General features: G+C 42.0%; 1 protein-coding gene across 1 annotated transcript in view; it reads left to right on the forward strand.

The window, feature by feature from the left end:
- LOC103260774 (AP2-associated protein kinase 1) overlaps positions 1-18,985 on the forward strand; it is a gene marked incomplete at its 3' end in the record, with an annotated part of 124,621 nt that extends 105,636 nt beyond the window's left edge. The window contains exons 5-9 of the mRNA XM_021712539.1: positions 11,172-11,293; positions 12,607-12,688; positions 13,189-13,321; positions 16,378-16,481; positions 18,906-18,985. Of these exons, the coding sequence (XP_021568214.1) occupies positions 11,172-11,293; positions 12,607-12,688; positions 13,189-13,321; positions 16,378-16,481; positions 18,906-18,985 (521 nt within the window). The remainder of the gene's footprint in view (positions 1-11,171; positions 11,294-12,606; positions 12,689-13,188; positions 13,322-16,377; positions 16,482-18,905) is intronic.
- Positions 18,986-19,245: the final 260 nt, after the last annotated feature.

Raw genomic sequence — 19,245 nt, forward strand, 5'->3', positions numbered from 1 at the left:
ATGAGCGAAGTTGAAGGTATGGTCCCTAATTCTAAGTTTGCATTCTGCTTGGGGAGAGTAAATACAAGGAAAAAGTACAGTTTTATTACTTACGTAGCCTCCAGACATTTTTTATAATTATCAAATGCCTGGACCCATGTTGTTTTTGTTTTTCCTGATGTACCCCAAATTCACTTTTCCAGGGTTGTAAAAAATAATATGCTAATTTAAATAGTTGTACAGAATGATGCTTGGTTTTTAAAGTCTTTTTCATATTTTTGCAAAATCCAAGATTGATTATTTTTAAAATTTCTCCTACTAATTGCTATCATCTTGCACTGTGCCTTTCACATCGTTGTCACTTGACAGTGTTTGTTGAATGGGATTGGCATCTAGTTAGGGTTCAGCTGAGCGTTTATTGAGCACCAACAGTGTGCAGTGTTCACTACTACACCTTGTGTACAATGTCTCTTCAGAGGGAAACATTCTTCATTACATTTCATAATTGAGGAAACAAGAGGTTATGTGGCTTTCCTAAGGTCTTATAACTAGAAAGGAGCAGTACCAGAATTTGAATCCAGTCCTTCAGACTCTAAATTATAATTTATTTTCATTATACCTGTGTTTCAAAATATAGGCTTCAACTGGGCATGGTGGCTCATGCCTGTAATCTCAACAGTTTGAGAGGCTAAGGTGGGAGGATTACCTGAGTCCAGGAGCTTGAGACCAGTCTAGGCAACATAGTGAGACCTTGTCTCCACAAAAAATATATTTAAAAATTAGCCAGTCATGGTTGTATGCCTGTAGTCCCAGCTGTTTGGGAGGCTAAGACAGGAGGATCACCTCGGCCCGGGAGGTTGAAGCTATAGTAAGCTGTGATTGTGCTTATTGCACGCCAGCCTGGGTGGCAGAATGAGACCCTGACTCTAAAAAAAAAAGAGAAACAGGTTTTGTAGCTAATAACTTGCATCAGCATCCTCTGGTATGCTTGTTGAATGCAGGCTGCTAGGTTCCACACTGAATCTCCTGTACTAGAATTTTGGTGGTGACAGCAAGGAGGCTAGTAGGCCTCATATCTTAAACACCTCAGATGGCTTGTGTATACTCTAAGGTTTGAGGATCAAAGCAGCATGTTAGCATTTCTTTTTTTTTTTCTTTTTTGAGTTGGGGTCTCACTCTGTTGCCCAGGCTGGAGTGCAGTGGCACAATCCCTGCCACTGCAGCCTTGACCTGCTGGGTTCCGTCTCAGCCTTCCAAGTAGCTGGAACTACTTGGAAGCTACCATGCCCAGCTAATTTTTTGATTTACTGTAGAGACGAGGTCTCACCAAGTTGCCCAGGCTATTTTGAACCCCTGGATTCAGGTAATCCTCTCACCTCGGCCTCCCAAAGTGCTGGGATTACAGGCTGAGCCACTGCGCCCAGCCTTTTTTTAACTTAAAAAACTGAAATCTAATTTATATACCATAAAATTCACCCTTTTAAAGTATATAATTCAGCAGTTTTTAGTATACTATTTACAAAGCTCAGCAGTCATCATCACCCTCTAACTTCAGAGCATTCTAACATACCCAAAAGAAACACTGTATCGATTAACAATCACTCCCCATTCCCTCCCTGCTCACTCTAGTCCCTAGAAACCACCAGTTCCGTTTTTGGCTCTGTATTTTCATATTATAAGCATTTCTTATAAATGGAACCATATAATATGTGCTCTCTTGTGTTTGACTTCTTTTCACTTAACATAGTGTTATCAACATTCATCCATGTTATAGCATGTCTCAATATCTCACTTCATAGCTGCATAATATTCCATTGTATAGATATATCACATTTTATTTATTCATTCACTGATGAATATTTCACTTGTTTTCACTTTTTGGCTGTTATAAACAATGCTGCTGTGATCATTCACGTACCAGTTTTTGTGTGGATGTATGTTTGGAGTTCTCTTAAGTGCATTCCTAGAAATGGAATTGCTGGGTCATCATATGGTAACATTGTGTTTAACTTTTTGAGAACCTGTCAACTGTTTTCCAAGGTGGCTATGATATTTTACATTCATTGACAATATATGAGGGTTCCCATTTTTTCTACATCTTTATCAACACTTGTTATTACTGTCCTTTTTTATTTTAACTATCCTAATGGATATGAAGTGGTACATTCTGGAATTTCTGTACTAAGGGAGTTTGCTTACAGGAAAATAAGCATATGCCTTCAGAAGCCTTAGATAGCCTTTACTAGTGTACCTCTGCCCACAATCAGCCTTTTTTTTTTCCTGAGTAGAAAAAAGGAGAATGCATCTTGGTGAATATTTATTTTGAGCCTAGAATAGTACAAGTACACAATTCTGTGAGGATGAGACAGATATAACACTGTTCTACCACAAGATGTGTAAAAGTATTGTTGGTAAGAAGTTATTAATGAAATATTTAGATTGGAAACAGGTATTTTTTGAGAAAAGGTATTTTCCAGAATTTTCTGGAAAAGCAGGATTTTGAAGGACTGGTGGAATGTGGGTGATCACAGAGAGGGTGAAGAACATTCCAGGCAGAGGTCACAGCTGGAGAGCTGCTTCCAAAAGGGAACGGCAGGGTATATAGGAATGAGGAGGCAGGTAAGGTCCTGTGTGTGGCCAGGGGCTGACCAAGCTAGAGTGACTGCAGGCCATTGCTCTGAATATGTACCAACACTTTATTGCCTTTAGCGAGTGCAGCTCTTGGTTAAATCCTGTTAGCATGTATTTCGAAATAGGTAGTGGTACCAAAATTTAAGAACCTGACTTCCATCCTTGCTTCCTGCCTTGGAGAAAAGTTTGTGAGGCACACAGAGGTAGGGGAGCTATGTGACTGGTAAGTGCTGCTCCACGTGACCTTGCCTTCTCTGTAGCCCCATTCTCCCTAGTTCCATGTCAGATGAGGTCAGATTTCACACTTGACCTCTGCCTTTTGCAGTGCTGTGGACAGAAACCAAAAGATGCAGGGACTGTGAAAGATGATCGTTGGCTGTTTCCTTAGGATTGCCTCATGCAGAGGCCATGCAGTCCCTGTCTTATTTCCCTGTGGCCTCTGGCCCCTTGTGATTGTCTCTCCCATGACCCTGTGATGGCATATTCCCCCAGCTCTTCCTTCCCAGTCTTCTTTGCGTGCTTCTCAAGTTGCTCGCCTTTCCCAGCCCCAGTTTCCTTATTTGTAAAGTGGAGATAGCAGTGCCTGCTTTGTTAGGGTCATGGTGCGCTTGAAGGAGAGCGCGTGTGTCACTCTCTAGGCACATCTCTGGTGCAGTCAATGCCAGAGAGGACTCAGAGGGGAAAGCTCGAGGAGGCAGAGGGCCGCGGGGAACTGTTGGCAGGTACTGGTCCCATGTTCTTAAAGTCTTCCTTTATTTTAACTTTTTTCTAAACACTTATTAGATTAAATGGAACCCAAATGGGAATCATTTCATACCAGTAAACAATGCCTTCTCAGCTTACATACTTCCAGGATAGCACTGCCCTGTGGTGGTCCCAGTGCTGTCATGAGATGCTGGGTCAGCGTCACCCGGTGAGGGGACCCTGAGGGACTGGGCTCAGTGTCTTGCCTGGGGCCACCATGTAGGTGCCTGGCAGGGTGAAGGCAGCAGGATCCCGGAATTCTCCTTCATTGTCCTTAGCAGCCTGCCAGAGGTTTCAGCAGGGGGATGGGAGCAAAGGAAATAAAGGGCGGGGCAGCAGCATAAGCCAGAGGTTGCCACACTTCGTTCCCCAGCTGCCCTCAGTGCTCCTGCAAGGGAGGTAGGCGGTGCTGGGAACACCGCTGTCAACCCTCTGTATCGGTGGGTTCCACATTTGCAGGCTCCACATCCACGGGCTCAACCAACTGCAGATGGAGAATGTGGACCGTTGACCCTCTGTATCTGTGGGTTTCAATGCATGAGTTGCCTGGACATAGATGTTAAACCTGCAGATACAGAGAGCTGACTGCATCAGACTCTGTGGTTGCGATTTAATTAGTCTTGAAGGTCATCAGGCTGTGGTTCAGGAGACTCTCTTTCCTCTCTACTGGGAAATAGGGAACGTAAATAGGAACCTGTGGGATGAGGCCTCAATTGTTATGGATGCAGAGAAGTTCTTGTTGCTGCCTTTAGTCATTGACTCTGCGTTGTTTTGGTCAAAGCTTTCTAAGAATTCCCAAATCTTACACTCAGTGCCACCTAGATGCTTTCATTGGCATGTGTGATTTTGTTGATGTCTTCTAGTATGTGCATGGTGGGCAGTAATCATTGCCTGATGCACCTCCAGCTTGCCAGAGTCTGAGTGAAAAGCTACCAGGTACTTCTGTTAATTTAGCTCTGTGGTTGTGTAATGTAGCCTCGGCCACTCTGAGCTCCATGTCATTGATGGAACTAGCCGTTGCAGTCCTAGCCGTAATCAGAGCCAAAGAGTTTTCTGTTCTCCTTTTGGCTAGAGAAAGTGCTAATTGCTTGCTTCTCTGTGAGCAGGATTTCCATTGGGTGAGGAGGCACCACTGTGTATAAAGTTAGGGGGATGAGGGCAAGAGCACAGGCCAGGTGACTGAGTTGAGCCAGAACCCCCCTGTGTGGGTCTGCTTGTTCACATGTGGGACTGAGCAAGGCCGCCTTGCCCTGTCTCCTAGTTACGTATGGGAAAGAGGCTGAAAGTGAGCCCTATCCTTAAGCAGCTCATGTCCTAAAAATAACCACAATAGAAGTGCTATTCTATATTGACGATCTCTCCTCAAATGCATTGTTTTAACCCTTTAGCTTGTCCCCATTTTAAGTTTTCATTTATCTGAGGAAAGATAAAGATCATTATTGCAGGCCATGGGTTCATAGATCTGGAATGGTCACCTAAGCCAGACCTTTCCTTTACCAGTGAGGATGCTTCCACACAAAAACGCTATGATCTGCACAGTAAACGAAGTGATCAAACCAGAACAAAGACTAAGGTTTTTCATTCTTGTTTTGTATTTTTTTATGTTTCATTTCATTGTATTATGTTGTGCCAGCTGTCCACTTAAGAAAGGAGAAGAAAGGGTTAAGCTTAACAAGTGCATTCATGTTGAAAAAGTCGTAGAATCAGAAGAGAGATTTTGATCTCATGAAGTACAATAGGATGAAGATTCTTGTCCCATTTTTAGAAACACAGGTTTGAACACTTGCATTCATCTAATCCTCCAAGTTTTGCAGTGGCAATAAATTCTCCGACTGAAATGCCTACATGCCATACCTGTTTGGAATAATATCAAGATGAAGAGGTCAGTTGGAGGTAGCTTTGCAGACCTTTTAGCTAAAGCTATAAGTAGAGTTTGGGATAACAGCTGTCATAGCCCTCTTACGCTGAGAGGCTGAGGAATAAGGTCAGCAGCATTGCACTCCAGGAGCTGAATGCTTTCAGGGTTTTAGGCAGGGGTGACCACTCTCAGGCTCACATCCTAAAGGACTTTGCCAGAGACAGAGTCACTATGCAGGTCCTCTGAAGCTTTCACACAATGGTGCATAACCAGTTGCTTCTCTGTCTTCCTAATCTCTTGTCACTCACCCACCCCTTTCCACCCTGTTGACCATTCCCTAGACCTGGCCCTCATCACCTCACACCCAGCCCGTTGCACCTGCTCTCGTTATCTTTCTTCTCTTACTCTCTCTCCTGTTTTCACGTGCTGCTGACCTGTTAAAAATGCTGAGGGACACCCACGTGGCCCGCCTCAGTCTGCCCTCTGTATGCCTCTCTGATCTCTCCCTTTCCGCTCCCTCCTCTCATCAGTCTCAACTATCCATGCCCCTTGATTGCATAATGCACATGAGTGTGGCGGGTGAGGGTGTGGTCCCAACAGTCAGGTGGCCTGAGCCTAAATACTGTCCTACCAGCCTTGTGATCTCAGGCAAGCTAGATTAGTTCTCTGTCTTCTTTTTTTCTCATCTATGAAGAGAGACAATGAGGTTTTATAAGGATTGTATAAAATACTTCAGGTAGACTGGGCACGGTGGCTCATGCCTGTAATCCCAGTACTTTGGGAGCCTGAGGCGAGAAGATTACTTGAGTCCAGGAGTTTGAGACCAGCCTAGGCAACATAGCAAGACCTTGTTTTTACCAAAAAAAAAAAAAAAAAGAAAAAGAAAAAACTAGCTATGCATATTTCTGTAGTCCCAGCTACTCAGGAGGCTGAGGTAGATCACCTGAGCCTAGGAGGTCAAGGCTGTGGTGAGCCTTGATCGTGCCACTGCACTCCAGCCTGGGCAACAGAGTAAGAACCCGACAACTTAAAAAAAATACTCCAGATAAAAGTGCATGGGGCCGTGTCTAACACCTATTAAATGTTGTTAGCTACTGGTACCACTATTATTATTGTCATCACTCCTGCCTCCCTGCTTTGTTCCTGCTATTAGTTTCACTTTTATAAATCCTTTACTTCCTTTGCCCTGAATTATCTTGTCCTCGACAGCACTGGCCTATAGTATGTCCCGTCTCACGTTTTCGGCTTTCTTTGCTGTACCAGTGCCAAGCACAGTGCAGGTCTGGCCACAGTGGCCCGCCTCTGTGCCTCAGCATGAACCCATCTCAGGGCCTTGGTGCTGCTGCTCCTGTTCTCTGTTTGGAATACTCTTCCCCCAGGTGGCCCATGGCTGCCCCTTTTCCATTTAGGTCTCTGCTCCCCTCGTTGGAGACGTTCCCCAATGGTGCAATTTATTTTTATTTATTTATTTATTTATTTTGAGTTGGAGTCTCACTCTGTCGCCCAGACTGGAGTGCAGTGGCCGCTCCCGGCCACCGCAGCCCCGACCTGCTGGGCTCCGGCGATCCTTCCGCCTCAGCCTTCCGAGTAGCCGGATTACAGGCATGCGCTACTACGCCCGGCTGATTTTTTGATTTATTGTAGAGATGAGGTCTCGCTGCCCAGTCGGGTCTCGAACCCGTGGGCTCAGGCAATCCCAATGGTGCAATTTAAACTAGCTTTCCTCTTCATCTTACATATATTAACCTGCTGGATTCCTTTCATAGTATTTATCACTACCAGGCAATTATCATTATTTTCTTATTATCCATAGTTGGTCTGTAAGCTCCATGAGAGAGTGGATTTTGTTTTGTTCACAACTTTATCCCTAGAACCTGGAAAAGTATTTGGCATATAGGAGGAGTTTGAAGATGTTTCTTTCATAAATGCATGGTAATAACATCTTATATTTGTATAGGGAGAGTTATAGTTTGCTTTCACATACTTTCTCTCATCTGCTTCCTCTCAACAGTGACAGGAATATCAGCTTCACTTTGCAGATGAAAAACCAAAAGAAGCTTAACAGGTCAAACATCTAAAATAGTTCCAAGTTCTTTTGCCCCCAAGTCCAGAGTTGTTGCCACATAACAAGTTCTTTGCTGAGTGTTTTGGTGGTAGAGGTGGTGACATAGAGCAGCAACAGTGGCCTGCTTGGCCTCAGAGGTTTTCACAGGAGTTACAAGTCACAGGGGCAGACTGAGGCAGGTGGGGTAGAGTGCAGCAACTGCTAAGGTGGCTGCTACCAAGTGATTTCACCTTCATAATCTTGTTTGATCCTTCCAACAAACTTGCAAAGTGACCAGAGCAGGGATTACTGTTCTTAGCAGCCAACAATGTGCCTCATCTTTGTTCTGTCCTTTGTCTACTTAACCCTTCTCGCTCCCACAGCAGTGATTTTGGGCCCTATAACTAACTTCTTTGTCTTTTGATGTGAATTAGCTCTTCAGTCTTCTAGATGCACATTCTAGTATTAAAAACATAGAAACTGCCTGGGAAAGGAAACGTGCACACACAGTAGTAGAAGCCTGGGTTCCCATGAGCCCTTTAGTGTGCATGGGGCCAAGGGGGAAGGATGTTGGCCAATGATGCTGAAAAAATGATTTCATCAGTAACTTGTATGGGTCCCTAGTGTGTGTACAGTACTAGACCAGGTTTTGTGGGGAATACATCGGCATAGCTACAGTGTCCTGCCCTTAAAGGTGTTGTGCTCTAATGTGGAAGGCCAGCATAAATATGTAAGAAGTCAGATACTGATCCACAGTTGAAGAAACCTTGCCAAAGTCTAAGTGATTATCAGTGGTTATTACAGTCCAAAGGTTGGCAACATTTTTCTGCCAAGGGCTAGGGAATAGTTTAGGCTTGTCAGCCATACAATCTCTGTCACAAATGCTCAACTCTGCTGTTGGAGCTCAAAAACAACCACAAACTATAGGATAAGTAACCGGGGGGCATGACTTTTTTTTTTGAATTGGAGTTTCACTTTGTTGCCCAGGTTGGGTGAGATGATCACGGCTTACTGCAGCCTTGACTTCCTGGGCTCAGGTGATCCTTCTACCTCAGCCTCCCAAATACCTGGGACTACAGACATGTGTCACCACACTCAGCTATTTAAAAATTTTTTTGTAGAGATGAAGTCGCACCATGTTGCCCAGTCTTGTCTCAAACTCCTGGGCTCAAGCTGTTCGCCCACCTAGGCCTCTCAAAGTGCTGGGATTACAGGCACGTGCCACAGTGCCCAGCCAAATGGGCATGGCTTGATTTGGCCTGGAGGCCTTTGCTGACCTCTCCTAATGACAATACATTCTGTAGATTTTGTAGTGTGGTTATGGAAGGTTTTACTGAGTTAAAACTTGAGCAACATCTTCAGTAATAGCTGGAATTTGACTAGTGGAGAGCGAGCAATTGAATAAAAGGACAAATTAAGCGGTATAAGGAATTCTTAGGAGACATTGACTAAATCAGCCTGGCTAGTGTTTAGGCATTTCATTCCTTATTGATTAGATTTCTATTATGTGGACATTTCTGAACACAAAGAACTGGGGAAGCCCTGTCCCTAAGCTTGTATCCAATGCATTGGGCAAGTATCATCACCCTTACCATAGTTGGAGGGTAGGGATAGTGGGGGGCCTTGAGTCATTGCTCTGCTTCTAACTTGCTTCCTGCCTTGGTAGAAATGTGATTGCCTATCCTTTTCTAGAGTTAGATTGCTTAGGTTCACTTCCTGGCTCTGCCACCTATTAGCTGTGTGACTTTTAGCAAGTGACTTAATCACTCTGTGCCTGATTTCCCCATCTGTAAAATTACGATAATAATAGCATTGTAATTGTGAGGTTGTAGTGGGATAATCCATGTGTAGTGCTGAGTACAGTAGTACTGGTGATAGTACAGCTCACTAAATGATGGCTGTTATATTTATAAACTCTAAATTTGATTGCAATTTTAAAAAGTAAATTAGGTGAGTATTTTGGAATTATTTTAAAATTCCTAAAGTGAGTATAGGCTCAGGAAAGCTTGACTGTGTCACTTTGTGTAAATAGATTAAACTGATGAGCTTTATAGGAAAGTTGCAGATGGTAGAAATATTTGCTTGTCTTGGCCTTATCTCAATGGAGCAAATCTCTCCTGCTTATTCTTTTTTTTTTAAAGAAAGCAAGATTTATTGAGAGGACAGAAAAAATCCCACAGTGGGAGAGGACCCAAGGGAGTTGCCCTCTCCTGCTCATTCTTAATTCATAGTCCTGTGATTAAGAATTCTTAACCATAAGAGCATATCTGTGCAGGGTGATGGCCATAGTTCACACTGCCTGTACGACTAGAAATCCTGAGGTCAAAATTTTCAATTAAAGTGATTGCAGGATAGTAGTGCTCCCGGGTGTACCAGCATATTCTCTCTGGAAGCACAATAGACTTTAAATCCAGATCTCAAATACTTCCTACAGATGAAATTCCAAGGAACCTCTGTTAACAAGAGCAAAACTCCTCACAACAAGAGTGTCATGAGTGAGGCTCGGTAGGAATAAGAAACAGTAAACTGTAGAATCAATTGACAGCAAGGGCTTCAGATATTGGAATTAGCAGATACAGACTATAAAATATAGTTAATATAATTCTTAGAAGAATGAAAAGAAAGTACAGAAGCATGTATAGGAACTAGAGACTTATAACTGACCAGATATTTTTAAAAGAACCAGTAGTAGTACAGTAGTAGGGCCCACCCAGCTATTTGATGACTTCTGTCTTGCCCATGACAGACTTGTGTGCAGACACACCCACTGACACACACACAATATTATTATGTATATTTCTGTTTTTGGTTTATTCCATTTAGCAAACATTTTCTGTACCAAGTGCTATGTGAGGCACTGGGTAGAGAAGACCAGGAATATGATTATGAGATGACACTTGTCCTTAAGGAGCTTATAGTCTGCTCTTGCCTTAGTTTTCCAAAGTTGGTCAGTCTTTGGAAGACTGAAGACAAAAGACAATGGAGACTACAGTCTTACTGGCCTAGCAGGATTTTTTGGCTGCCATTTTACTACCCACGCATAGCCAGGTCTGTCCTCCAGCATATAATCAGCTCAGTTCACCTAAGTCTAAAACTAATCAGTACACCCCGAGCACATAGCGCCCTCTATTTTGGAGTTGCTATTTCATTGGTAAAATCCTTTGATACCAGGGAGTTCTCTAGGTTTTGGTCTTTGTAAGCTCCCTGCTTATGTAGAACTCCTAACTCAGTGCCCAAAGAATTTATTTACAAAAAATTAGGGTACTGTGTTAACAGGAAAGCTGCTCATTTATCCCCAGGCATTTTAGCACTTTAAGAAGTAAATAAAATATTAAAAAATTAATTCTGAATATTTTAATCTGGTAAAGATATTGATATATGCACTTAAAAGGTCCAAGTGAAGTAAGTGATACAATGGAAGAATGAAATACTGAAGGACAATAGGGAAGGAGTGACATTTGTCTGAGTGGCGGCCTGAGAAATGACTTGAAAAGAACATGACATTTGAGCCGGGGTTTGAAATGGGATTTTGTTAGTTGGAGGAGGGGGAGGGGATCATGGAGAGTATCCTAGCCTGAAAGAAGAGCGAGAGCACAGGTACCAAGGCCTGGAGCTACGATGTCTGCTTCTTGCAGAGGTGACAGATGTGGCTGGAAATTTCAAGCACTGGGACTCTTGCTTCCCCTGCTGAGGAGTTTCCTCTTTTCCCTCTCCGCCTTCTTCCTGTTACTGTGCATCTCTTCTTGTTCCACCTGGGACAATCCCTGTTGAGATACTTGGAGGGAAACAACTTTTCTATGCACATGAGTGAGATTGCCAGATATAAATCATTTTGCTTATGTGACTGTGAAACCGGATGTCCACATGCATTACTAAATGATATCTTGGTATGGGTGGTTGGGGAATGTTTTTCAGGTTGAAAATATCCTCTTGCATGACCGAGGCCACTATGTCCTGTGTGACTTTGGCAGTGCTACCAACAAATTCCAGAATCCACAAACTGAGGGAGTCAATGCAGTAGAAGATGAGATTAAGAAGTAAGACTTTCCTTTTTTCTTAGAGTTGTGTGGAGTTGTGTCCATTATCAGATGAGCCTTTCAGCTTGCAGATGAGTAGGTCAGGATGGGGAGAGAATGGTGCTAGTCAATTGTTCCTCATCTCAGAGCATTACGTGCACAGTTGGGTTGTTTGACTTTAAGATGTGGAAGATGAGGAGACGGATCACAAGTGTTAGTCAGTAAATACAAGGAAGAACTCTTAGAGCACTTTATCAATGGTCCTATGGTCACTGTACATAGATATTTTGACTTACAATATCACATAGTTCATAAAAAGCTGAGTGGTTCATGACACAAAAGTAATATATTTTTCAGTGTGATCACAACAACCATGACATTTTATCAGTCAAACATATGTGTTTTTACTGAACCCTAAATTGCTGCTTCCTTCCTGCTTATTAGGCAATTTTAGTGGAATTATTGAAGTCTGACTTTCATGAGGAAAAACTTCTTAAGATTTGTGACTCCAATAAGAGCCTGACCCATTTTCCCCTCATGTCCACAGTGTTGGATTTTTTTTACAGGCAACAGCACTCGCTATTACTACTAATAAATCAGTAGTCTAGTTTGCACACTTACATCCAGGTCCTCTCTGTCCTTTCTCGCATCACCCCAGACAACCCAGCCCAAGGCAAGGAGGCCCTGGTGGACCTGAGGCCCAGATGGGTGCCTGAATCAGTCCCATCTGGATTCTATAGACTCAAGCAGCATAAATCACATGCTTGGTAACACTAAGCCACTCACCTTTGAGGATTCGCTTACTCTACTTTTTTCTTGAGCCAGAGATAAGAGGAAAACTATAGTTTGAGCCCGATTCCAGGAGAAAAGATGAAGGGCTCTGGATCCCATGCGTCCCTCACGCAAGCCAGGGCCCGCTTTCTGCTCTTCTCCAGAGTGTCCCACCCAGTCTGTGTTGAGCCACATTTAAAGGGTTTGCTACTTTAGAGAGTGAATCAGCAAAACATGGTATCAGACAGTAAGAATTTCTAAGAGAAGATTTTGTTATTTGAGTATCCAAGAAAAGTTGCTCTTAGAGTTTATTTGTTGCATTAGTGTCTGCATCTCCACATATCCTTAGACCTTCTGGGACTGCTGCCAGAAGGCCACAGTGTGATGATATGATTAAACCAAGAACAGCCTTTGATTTTATCAGCTCTGATATTTCATGCTCTCTTCTGCGGATTGCTGCCAGGGATTCTATTAATGTAAAAAGAAAAAAAGTATTTCAGCTGCTCCTAGTTTTTAATTATAGCATTGACATATTTAACAAATTATGAATCTCTTGATTGTAGATATACAACACTATCCTATCGAGCACCAGAAATGGTCAACCTGTACAGTGGCAAAATCATCACTACGAAGGCAGACATTTGGGTAGGTGAACCTATCTACACCTATCAACGAACCTATCTACACCTCAGACATCAGCAGTCTTGACTGAATTCCCAAGTTTAATGCAGATAGTGCTATAGCATGGTGGCTACTGTACCATATCATTGTCTACTCATCCCTCAAGGTTGATCTTGATGTGAGAGGACCAGCCACTGCTTCTTGAAGCATGATAAAGAAAATTACTTTCAAGCTCTGTGAAAATTATTTAGGTGCTTTTCAATATATGTTACTAGTTCTTAAGAACAAAAACGGGTAAAATACTTTTTCTTTACTGGAGCACGGTTTGGTAATAAGGGTAGAGATAATGTAACTTAGCTGCTAAACAATGGTGTTGGGTTCTAAGTTCATGCTTCTAATAGATTAATAGTCTACAGTTGTTATGTCTACTAGTAAATGTGAATGGTGCCAGTATCTCTCATGAGATCCATTTGTACATATGATAAATAAGCCACTAGTAGCAATATTCTGTCTTTATTTTTTAGGCTCTTGGATGTTTGTTGTATAAATTATGCTACTTCACTTTGCCTTTTGGGGAGAGTCAGGTGGCAATTTGTGATGGAAATTTCACAATTCCTGATAACTCTCGATACTCTCAAGACATGCACTGCTTAATTAGTAAGTATTTCAAGTTTCTAGTTTCATATTTTTATCTCTACCTATTAGGAGTGAATTAAAGGATAAAGGGGTTAGATTTCAGGAGTAATGGGTTGGATGCAAAGATAAAGAAGTTAGCTGATAATGGTTGGGAACTCAAAGATAGTGTAACAGTGTCTAGTTAGAGCAGGGGGTCCTTTTGCTACAAATCTAACTCTTTCACACCTGAGCCCAGCCACCCAAGCAGAAGTCCTAACTGTGCTTTGAGCGGTATAGTGCTTCTGTATTTTGTTGCAGTCTCTATGAAAGCTCTGGTACCAAAGGAGTCCAGCTGACTCATATCAAGTGATAAGAAATTCATCTTTGCACAACTGGAAGCAGCTCAAATGAAAATGATTGCAGTGCATTGACTGGAGTGAATACGTAATTAAGACGAAATAACTCCATGGAACCAGGTTTTCCCACTCGTTTAGGTTAATCGCTGGATTTTGATAACAAGCATCTAAACTCACTACTTTGTTGAAAATAATCTTAAGATTCCCTTCTCTTTTGTATCCTTGTAGCAAGCATATGTACTAGCATCCATTAACCAGATTGTAGAATAAGTAGTCTTTGCATAAGCCCCCATACTAAAATGCTACAGAAGCAGAGATTTTTATCATCTTTCTGCTTTGGTCAAGACACTGAGCATCTAAGTTTTAATCATTATGGATTGATTATGAATCCTGAGCAACCAAGTTTGGTCCTGGATGGGCATTCACTGGAAAAACAGAAGCAGCACATGTGGGTGGAGCATCTGACATTTGATGAGGGCCTACTTGTACTTCATTTCATTCTCAGAACCCTTTATATATGAAGTGGGAGTATACCCATCATGTAAATGATGAAACTGAAGCTGAGAAAGCATAGATAATTTACCTAAAATAAACAGCTTTTAAGTGACTACCCATTCCATTGTGCCAGTTTTATCAATCATCCTTTCCACTTATTAATTTTAAAAGGAGGGGCGTTTGAAGGAATGGAGTATGGCACTTATGAGTATTGGATTGTTTTCAAAGGTAAAGCATTATATCCATGCTAGAATTGTAGCTATGAAAGTGAGATTGGAAGGCAATAAGGGAAAATGGCCAAATTTGGTGTTAAACCAGTAGAATCTTTTGGTAATAATTTTTTAACATTTGTGCAGTCAATTCATACTGGGAAAAATAACTCTTTATGAATGTCTATAATACTGACATCATCCCTAAGCAATTTCAGTTTGCAAGCTATTTGACAATTCCACTATCTCCCTAAACTCACAGGTCTAAAATTAAATTTGGCCAATTGTAGTGGCTCATGCCTGTAATCCCAGCACTTGGGAGATCAAGGCGGAAGGATCATTTGAATCCAGGAGTTCAAGCCACCAGTCTGGGCAACATAGTGAGACCTCTTCTCCAAATTAAAAAAAAAAAAAAAAAATTAGGCCAGGCTCGGTGGCTCAACCTGTAATCCCAGCACTTTGGGAGGCCGAGATAAGTGGATTAGCTGAACCCACGTGTTCAAGACCCACCCGAGCGATTTGGCAAGACCTCGTCTCTACAGTAAATAAAAAATTAGCTGGGCGTGGTAGTGTGCTCCTGTAGTTCCAGCTACTTGGAAGGCTGAGGTGGAAAGATCACCAGACCCCAGCACGTCGAGGCTGCGGTGGCCGGGAGCATGCCACTGCACTCCAGTCTGAACAACAGAGTGGGACTACAACTTAAAAAAAAAAAATAAATTTATACTCATCCTCTCCACCTCTACCTTCTTTTTAATTACCCTTAACCTCTTTCAGTTTCTTTCAGTGGTATCACCATTCAATCCTGGATAAATGGAATTTAAGATGTCTTAGGATCTGGCTAGCAAGACAGGGGAAAGAATAGTTGTTGTCTCAGCTATATCAATTCCTTTTTTGAGTTTTGACTGTGTTCATTATATTCTTTCTGTGCTCATCACTATCACCTTAGCATATACAGACTGCCTGTACTGCTGGACTGGTCTCCAGCTTTTCTCCTCTCTCTTTGATCTATCTACTACACCATCACCAAAAGATTCACCTTACAAAATGTCACCCTTAAATGGCCCTGCTCAGGAGACTTCAGTGGCTTGCCAGTGGCCCCACAGTAGAACCCAGATTCTTAGCATGGCATTGAGATCCTTCATATTCTGGTTCCACCCTACCCACCCTCCCTTCTCTCTCCCCTGTACTTCAGGTTCCTCTGTTTCCTTGCAGCAGGTCATTCTCTTGTCTTTCTCCAAGTCTCTGTTTGCTCAAACTGTTTTCTCTATGGGAATGTCTTTTTCTCTGCTCCCCTCCGACTAGTGAAATTCTGTTCTGCCTTCAAGGGCCAGCTCAAGTCCGGTCTCTTGCAAGACCTTCACAAGGCTGCAACCTCACTAATCTTTTCTGAACTTAGTGTTCAACCCATTCATTTTATTAGTAAAGTAATAAACTGCTTTGCATCTTTTTTTGATTTTTTTTTTTCCCTGAAGATTTTTCCAGCCTCAGAGAGGTAGAAGCTTAAAGGACGTGGAAATAGACAGGTGATCTGTAGGTCACAGTAAAAGTATATATGCATATGTTACTTTGTAATTTCTTTTAAACTGGAAATTAGCTAATGTCTCCAACAAAGTAATAGTAAGCAAATTCATGAAGTTTGGGTCTTGGATATAATTATCAAGAATAATAATTTGTTTAGCAAAATAGTATGAATCAAGGGTGCCAGAAATAAGACCGTGCAACCTTTGAGGTATCAGAATATAAAGGAGGTGACTTTAGTATAGAGAACTTGAGTCTCTGTTGTGCAAAGCACAGAATGTGAACTTCAAGTACATTTGTTAGAACTCAAATATCTTATTTTTTGTGGGTATTAACTATTTTAGGGATGTAGAGTTTCCCTTTCTGAGAGGAGAAGAAAAGGGCAAATTGTATTATCTGACTTTTATGAGAAATAAAAATTTTTAAACAACAAAACTTGGGTAGGGGAGAGAGAACTTATGTTTCCTAACTAATGTAATAACTGTTGGGATGTTATTAAATTCACATATGTCTGTTTTAGGATATATGTTGGAACCAGATCCTGACAAAAGGCCAGATATTTACCAGGTCTCCTACTTCTCATTTAAACTGCTCAAGAAAGAATGCCCAATTCCAAATGTACAGGTAGGTGAATGGTACTTTTTAAGGGAAGTAAACATTATAAAATTACCATTTCAGGTTTCTGGGGTGTTAATCAGCTGTCCAAATGAATATAGATATCTCTTGCTTTATTGACTTGGGGCATTCAGGCTTTTCAGAGCAAGGCCTTGGACTTTTCCCTGCGCCTAATGAAACTTAAGCTCCTTGTTCTTGTTCTTCCTTGCAGCAGAACTTTCTTGATTTTGCTTCTGCTATTGACCACATTTGGTTTTCAAAGTAAAAAGCTTGCAAACACCCTTTTTCTTTCTTTCTTTTTTTTTATTGTGAAGTTGTGGGGTACAGTTAAGGGTTAGGTATACAATTGCATTTCATTCAGGCACCCTGTTGATATGGGGTGTTTCCCCGTTCCCAGACAGATATTTGCTACGGTTAATCCCATCTCCCTCCCCCCACCATAGTTTCCCAGTACGGTCAGTTATTTTTGTATAGTATTGCATTGGATGTTTAAGGTCCATTATATGAGTGAGAACATGTGATACTCGGATCTTTGTTTCTGTGAGAGGTCACTCATTATTATAGACTCTAGTTCCATCCAGGTTGCTGCGAAATTCATGATTTTGTTCTTTTTTATGGCTGTGTAGTATTCCATCATGTATATGTACCACATTTTTTTAATCCAGTCCTCTTTTGACGGGCAGCATGGATGTTTCCAGGTTCTTGCTATTGTGAACAATGCTGCGATAAACATGCGTGTGCAGGTATCTTTTTTATAGAGTGATTTGTGTTCTTCAGGATATATTCCCAGTAGGAGGATTGCGGGGTCATATGGGAGGTTGGTATTTAGAGCTTTTAAGAATCGCCACACTGCTTTCCACAGAGGTTGCACTAGTTTACACTCCCACCAACAGTGTAGAAGTGTTCCCTTTTCACCACACCCTCTCCAGCAGCTGTTATTTTTTGAGTTGTTGATGATTGCCATTCTGACTGGGGTTAGGTGGTATCTCAATGTGGTTTTGATTTGCATCTCCCTGATGATTAGTGAGGTTGAACATTTCTTCATGTGTCTGTTGGCTGCTCGGATGTCTTCCTTTGTGAAGTGTCTGTTCATATCTTTTGCCCATTTTATAATGGGGTTGGCAAACACCCTTTTTCAATCTTTGCATATTTTTCATGTCATATGGTGATCTAGTTATCTTGGATATTTTCCTAGTGGATGCTGTAATAGATTCTAAACTAAAATGTTCTTGCTAGTTTTTCTAATAATGAACTTTGATGTCACCACTGGGGCTTGAAGGTGTTGATAAATAACTCCTCTTTTACTCCCACATTGGGGATCAGCTATAGGTCTCATTTAGTTGGAGCTCATAATATGAGCTTTATTTCTGATAAGGTTGAATAAGAGGACATAGCTTGATCAGTCAGGCTCCCTAACATTAGATCCATGTGACTGAGATGTAAATACCTGATTCCTGAGGGACAGGCTTTTCCTTAAAGGAAGGAGAGCAATGACAAACCAAACCAGCTTGCTTTTTTCTCTCAGCCTTATCAATTAAATAAATTACTCTTCTCCCTTGGGAGAAGAATGCTTGAAGGGTAAGGGAGATGCTAGAGATTTTCTAGCAGAAATTCTCCCCACCTGGAAATGTGAAGGAATTGAGAGGACCCTCCCAAAAGACCAGTTTTATAACTAGTATTCTGTTTTTTGTGTTTCCCAGATTAAAATGAGTCCCACTTTCCCATTAATAAGACTAAATAATGTGAAATATAGCTGGGAGCCTTCAGAATGGTAGCTAGTTTTTAAAAAGTAAACTTCACAAGTCTCATGTGGGTTGGTACTTGCTCAGTATTGGTAAGCACTTGTTTATGGCTAGGGACAACTAGCCAGTCCTCACTGAAGAGGCGATATTGATGAATGGTGCAGAACCCAAGCTAGAGGAACTCTGCTTGGCTTGTGGACTGAGCAGTGTCCCATGGGTTGGGAAGGGGTACTGGCTCAGCAGCCATACACATTGGGTGGCAGTTGCACACACTGGTCAGCATGACGTTTTCTGAGATCTGGCTGGGAGTTAGATAATGCAGGTTCCAGACATCTCTTTTCATTCCTTTCATAGCATCACTTCTAAGCTGTGCTATAGGAGGAGACAGGTAATGCGATCAAGTGCCAGTGAGCTTAGCCTGATACAGAAGGTAGAGAGCAATGAGGGAGAGTGTGCCACATGCAGGCTGCTCTCTCCTCCTCTCAGAGACTTGGTTTCCCTGACTGTGGCTGAGTCTGATAAGCATTTGGTTAACTTTCCTTCCCTCTACCTGACAGAGCTCAGGGCCCAGAAGCTGCTCCAGAAGATCCCAAAGTGTGTTTCCATCAGCTCTGAGCCCTAGTTAGGCTGATTATTCTTTTACAAAGAAATCTGTGATGTCCTTTTGTTTTTTTGTCTTTCAATTCTGTAGAACTCCTCCATTCCTGCAAAACTTCCTGAGCCAGTGAAAGCCAGTGAGGCAGCTGCAAAAAAGACCCAGCCAAAGGCCAGGTAAGTGCACATGTATTGCTTGGATTGCCTCAGCGGGAGGGGAGAATACCTTGTGTGTCTCAATTCTTACACTGCCATAAGCAGAGGCTGCCCAGATTAGGAAACCAAGCTCTGTCTCCATAGGCAGAAACTGCTCTTTTAGAATGCAGAAAGGGATATATTGAGATATTGTGATCTACATCTGAAAGAGAATCAAGAACTCTACAGCTATTTCCTTTGCATAGGAATAGGCACAGGGGCATTCAGAGATGAGGCAACAG

This window comes from Carlito syrichta, unplaced genomic scaffold, assembly GCF_000164805.1.
Source record: "Carlito syrichta isolate Samal-C Ts95f unplaced genomic scaffold, Tarsius_syrichta-2.0.1 Scaffold303336, whole genome shotgun sequence".
NCBI classification, from domain to species: domain Eukaryota; kingdom Metazoa; phylum Chordata; class Mammalia; order Primates; family Tarsiidae; genus Carlito; species Carlito syrichta.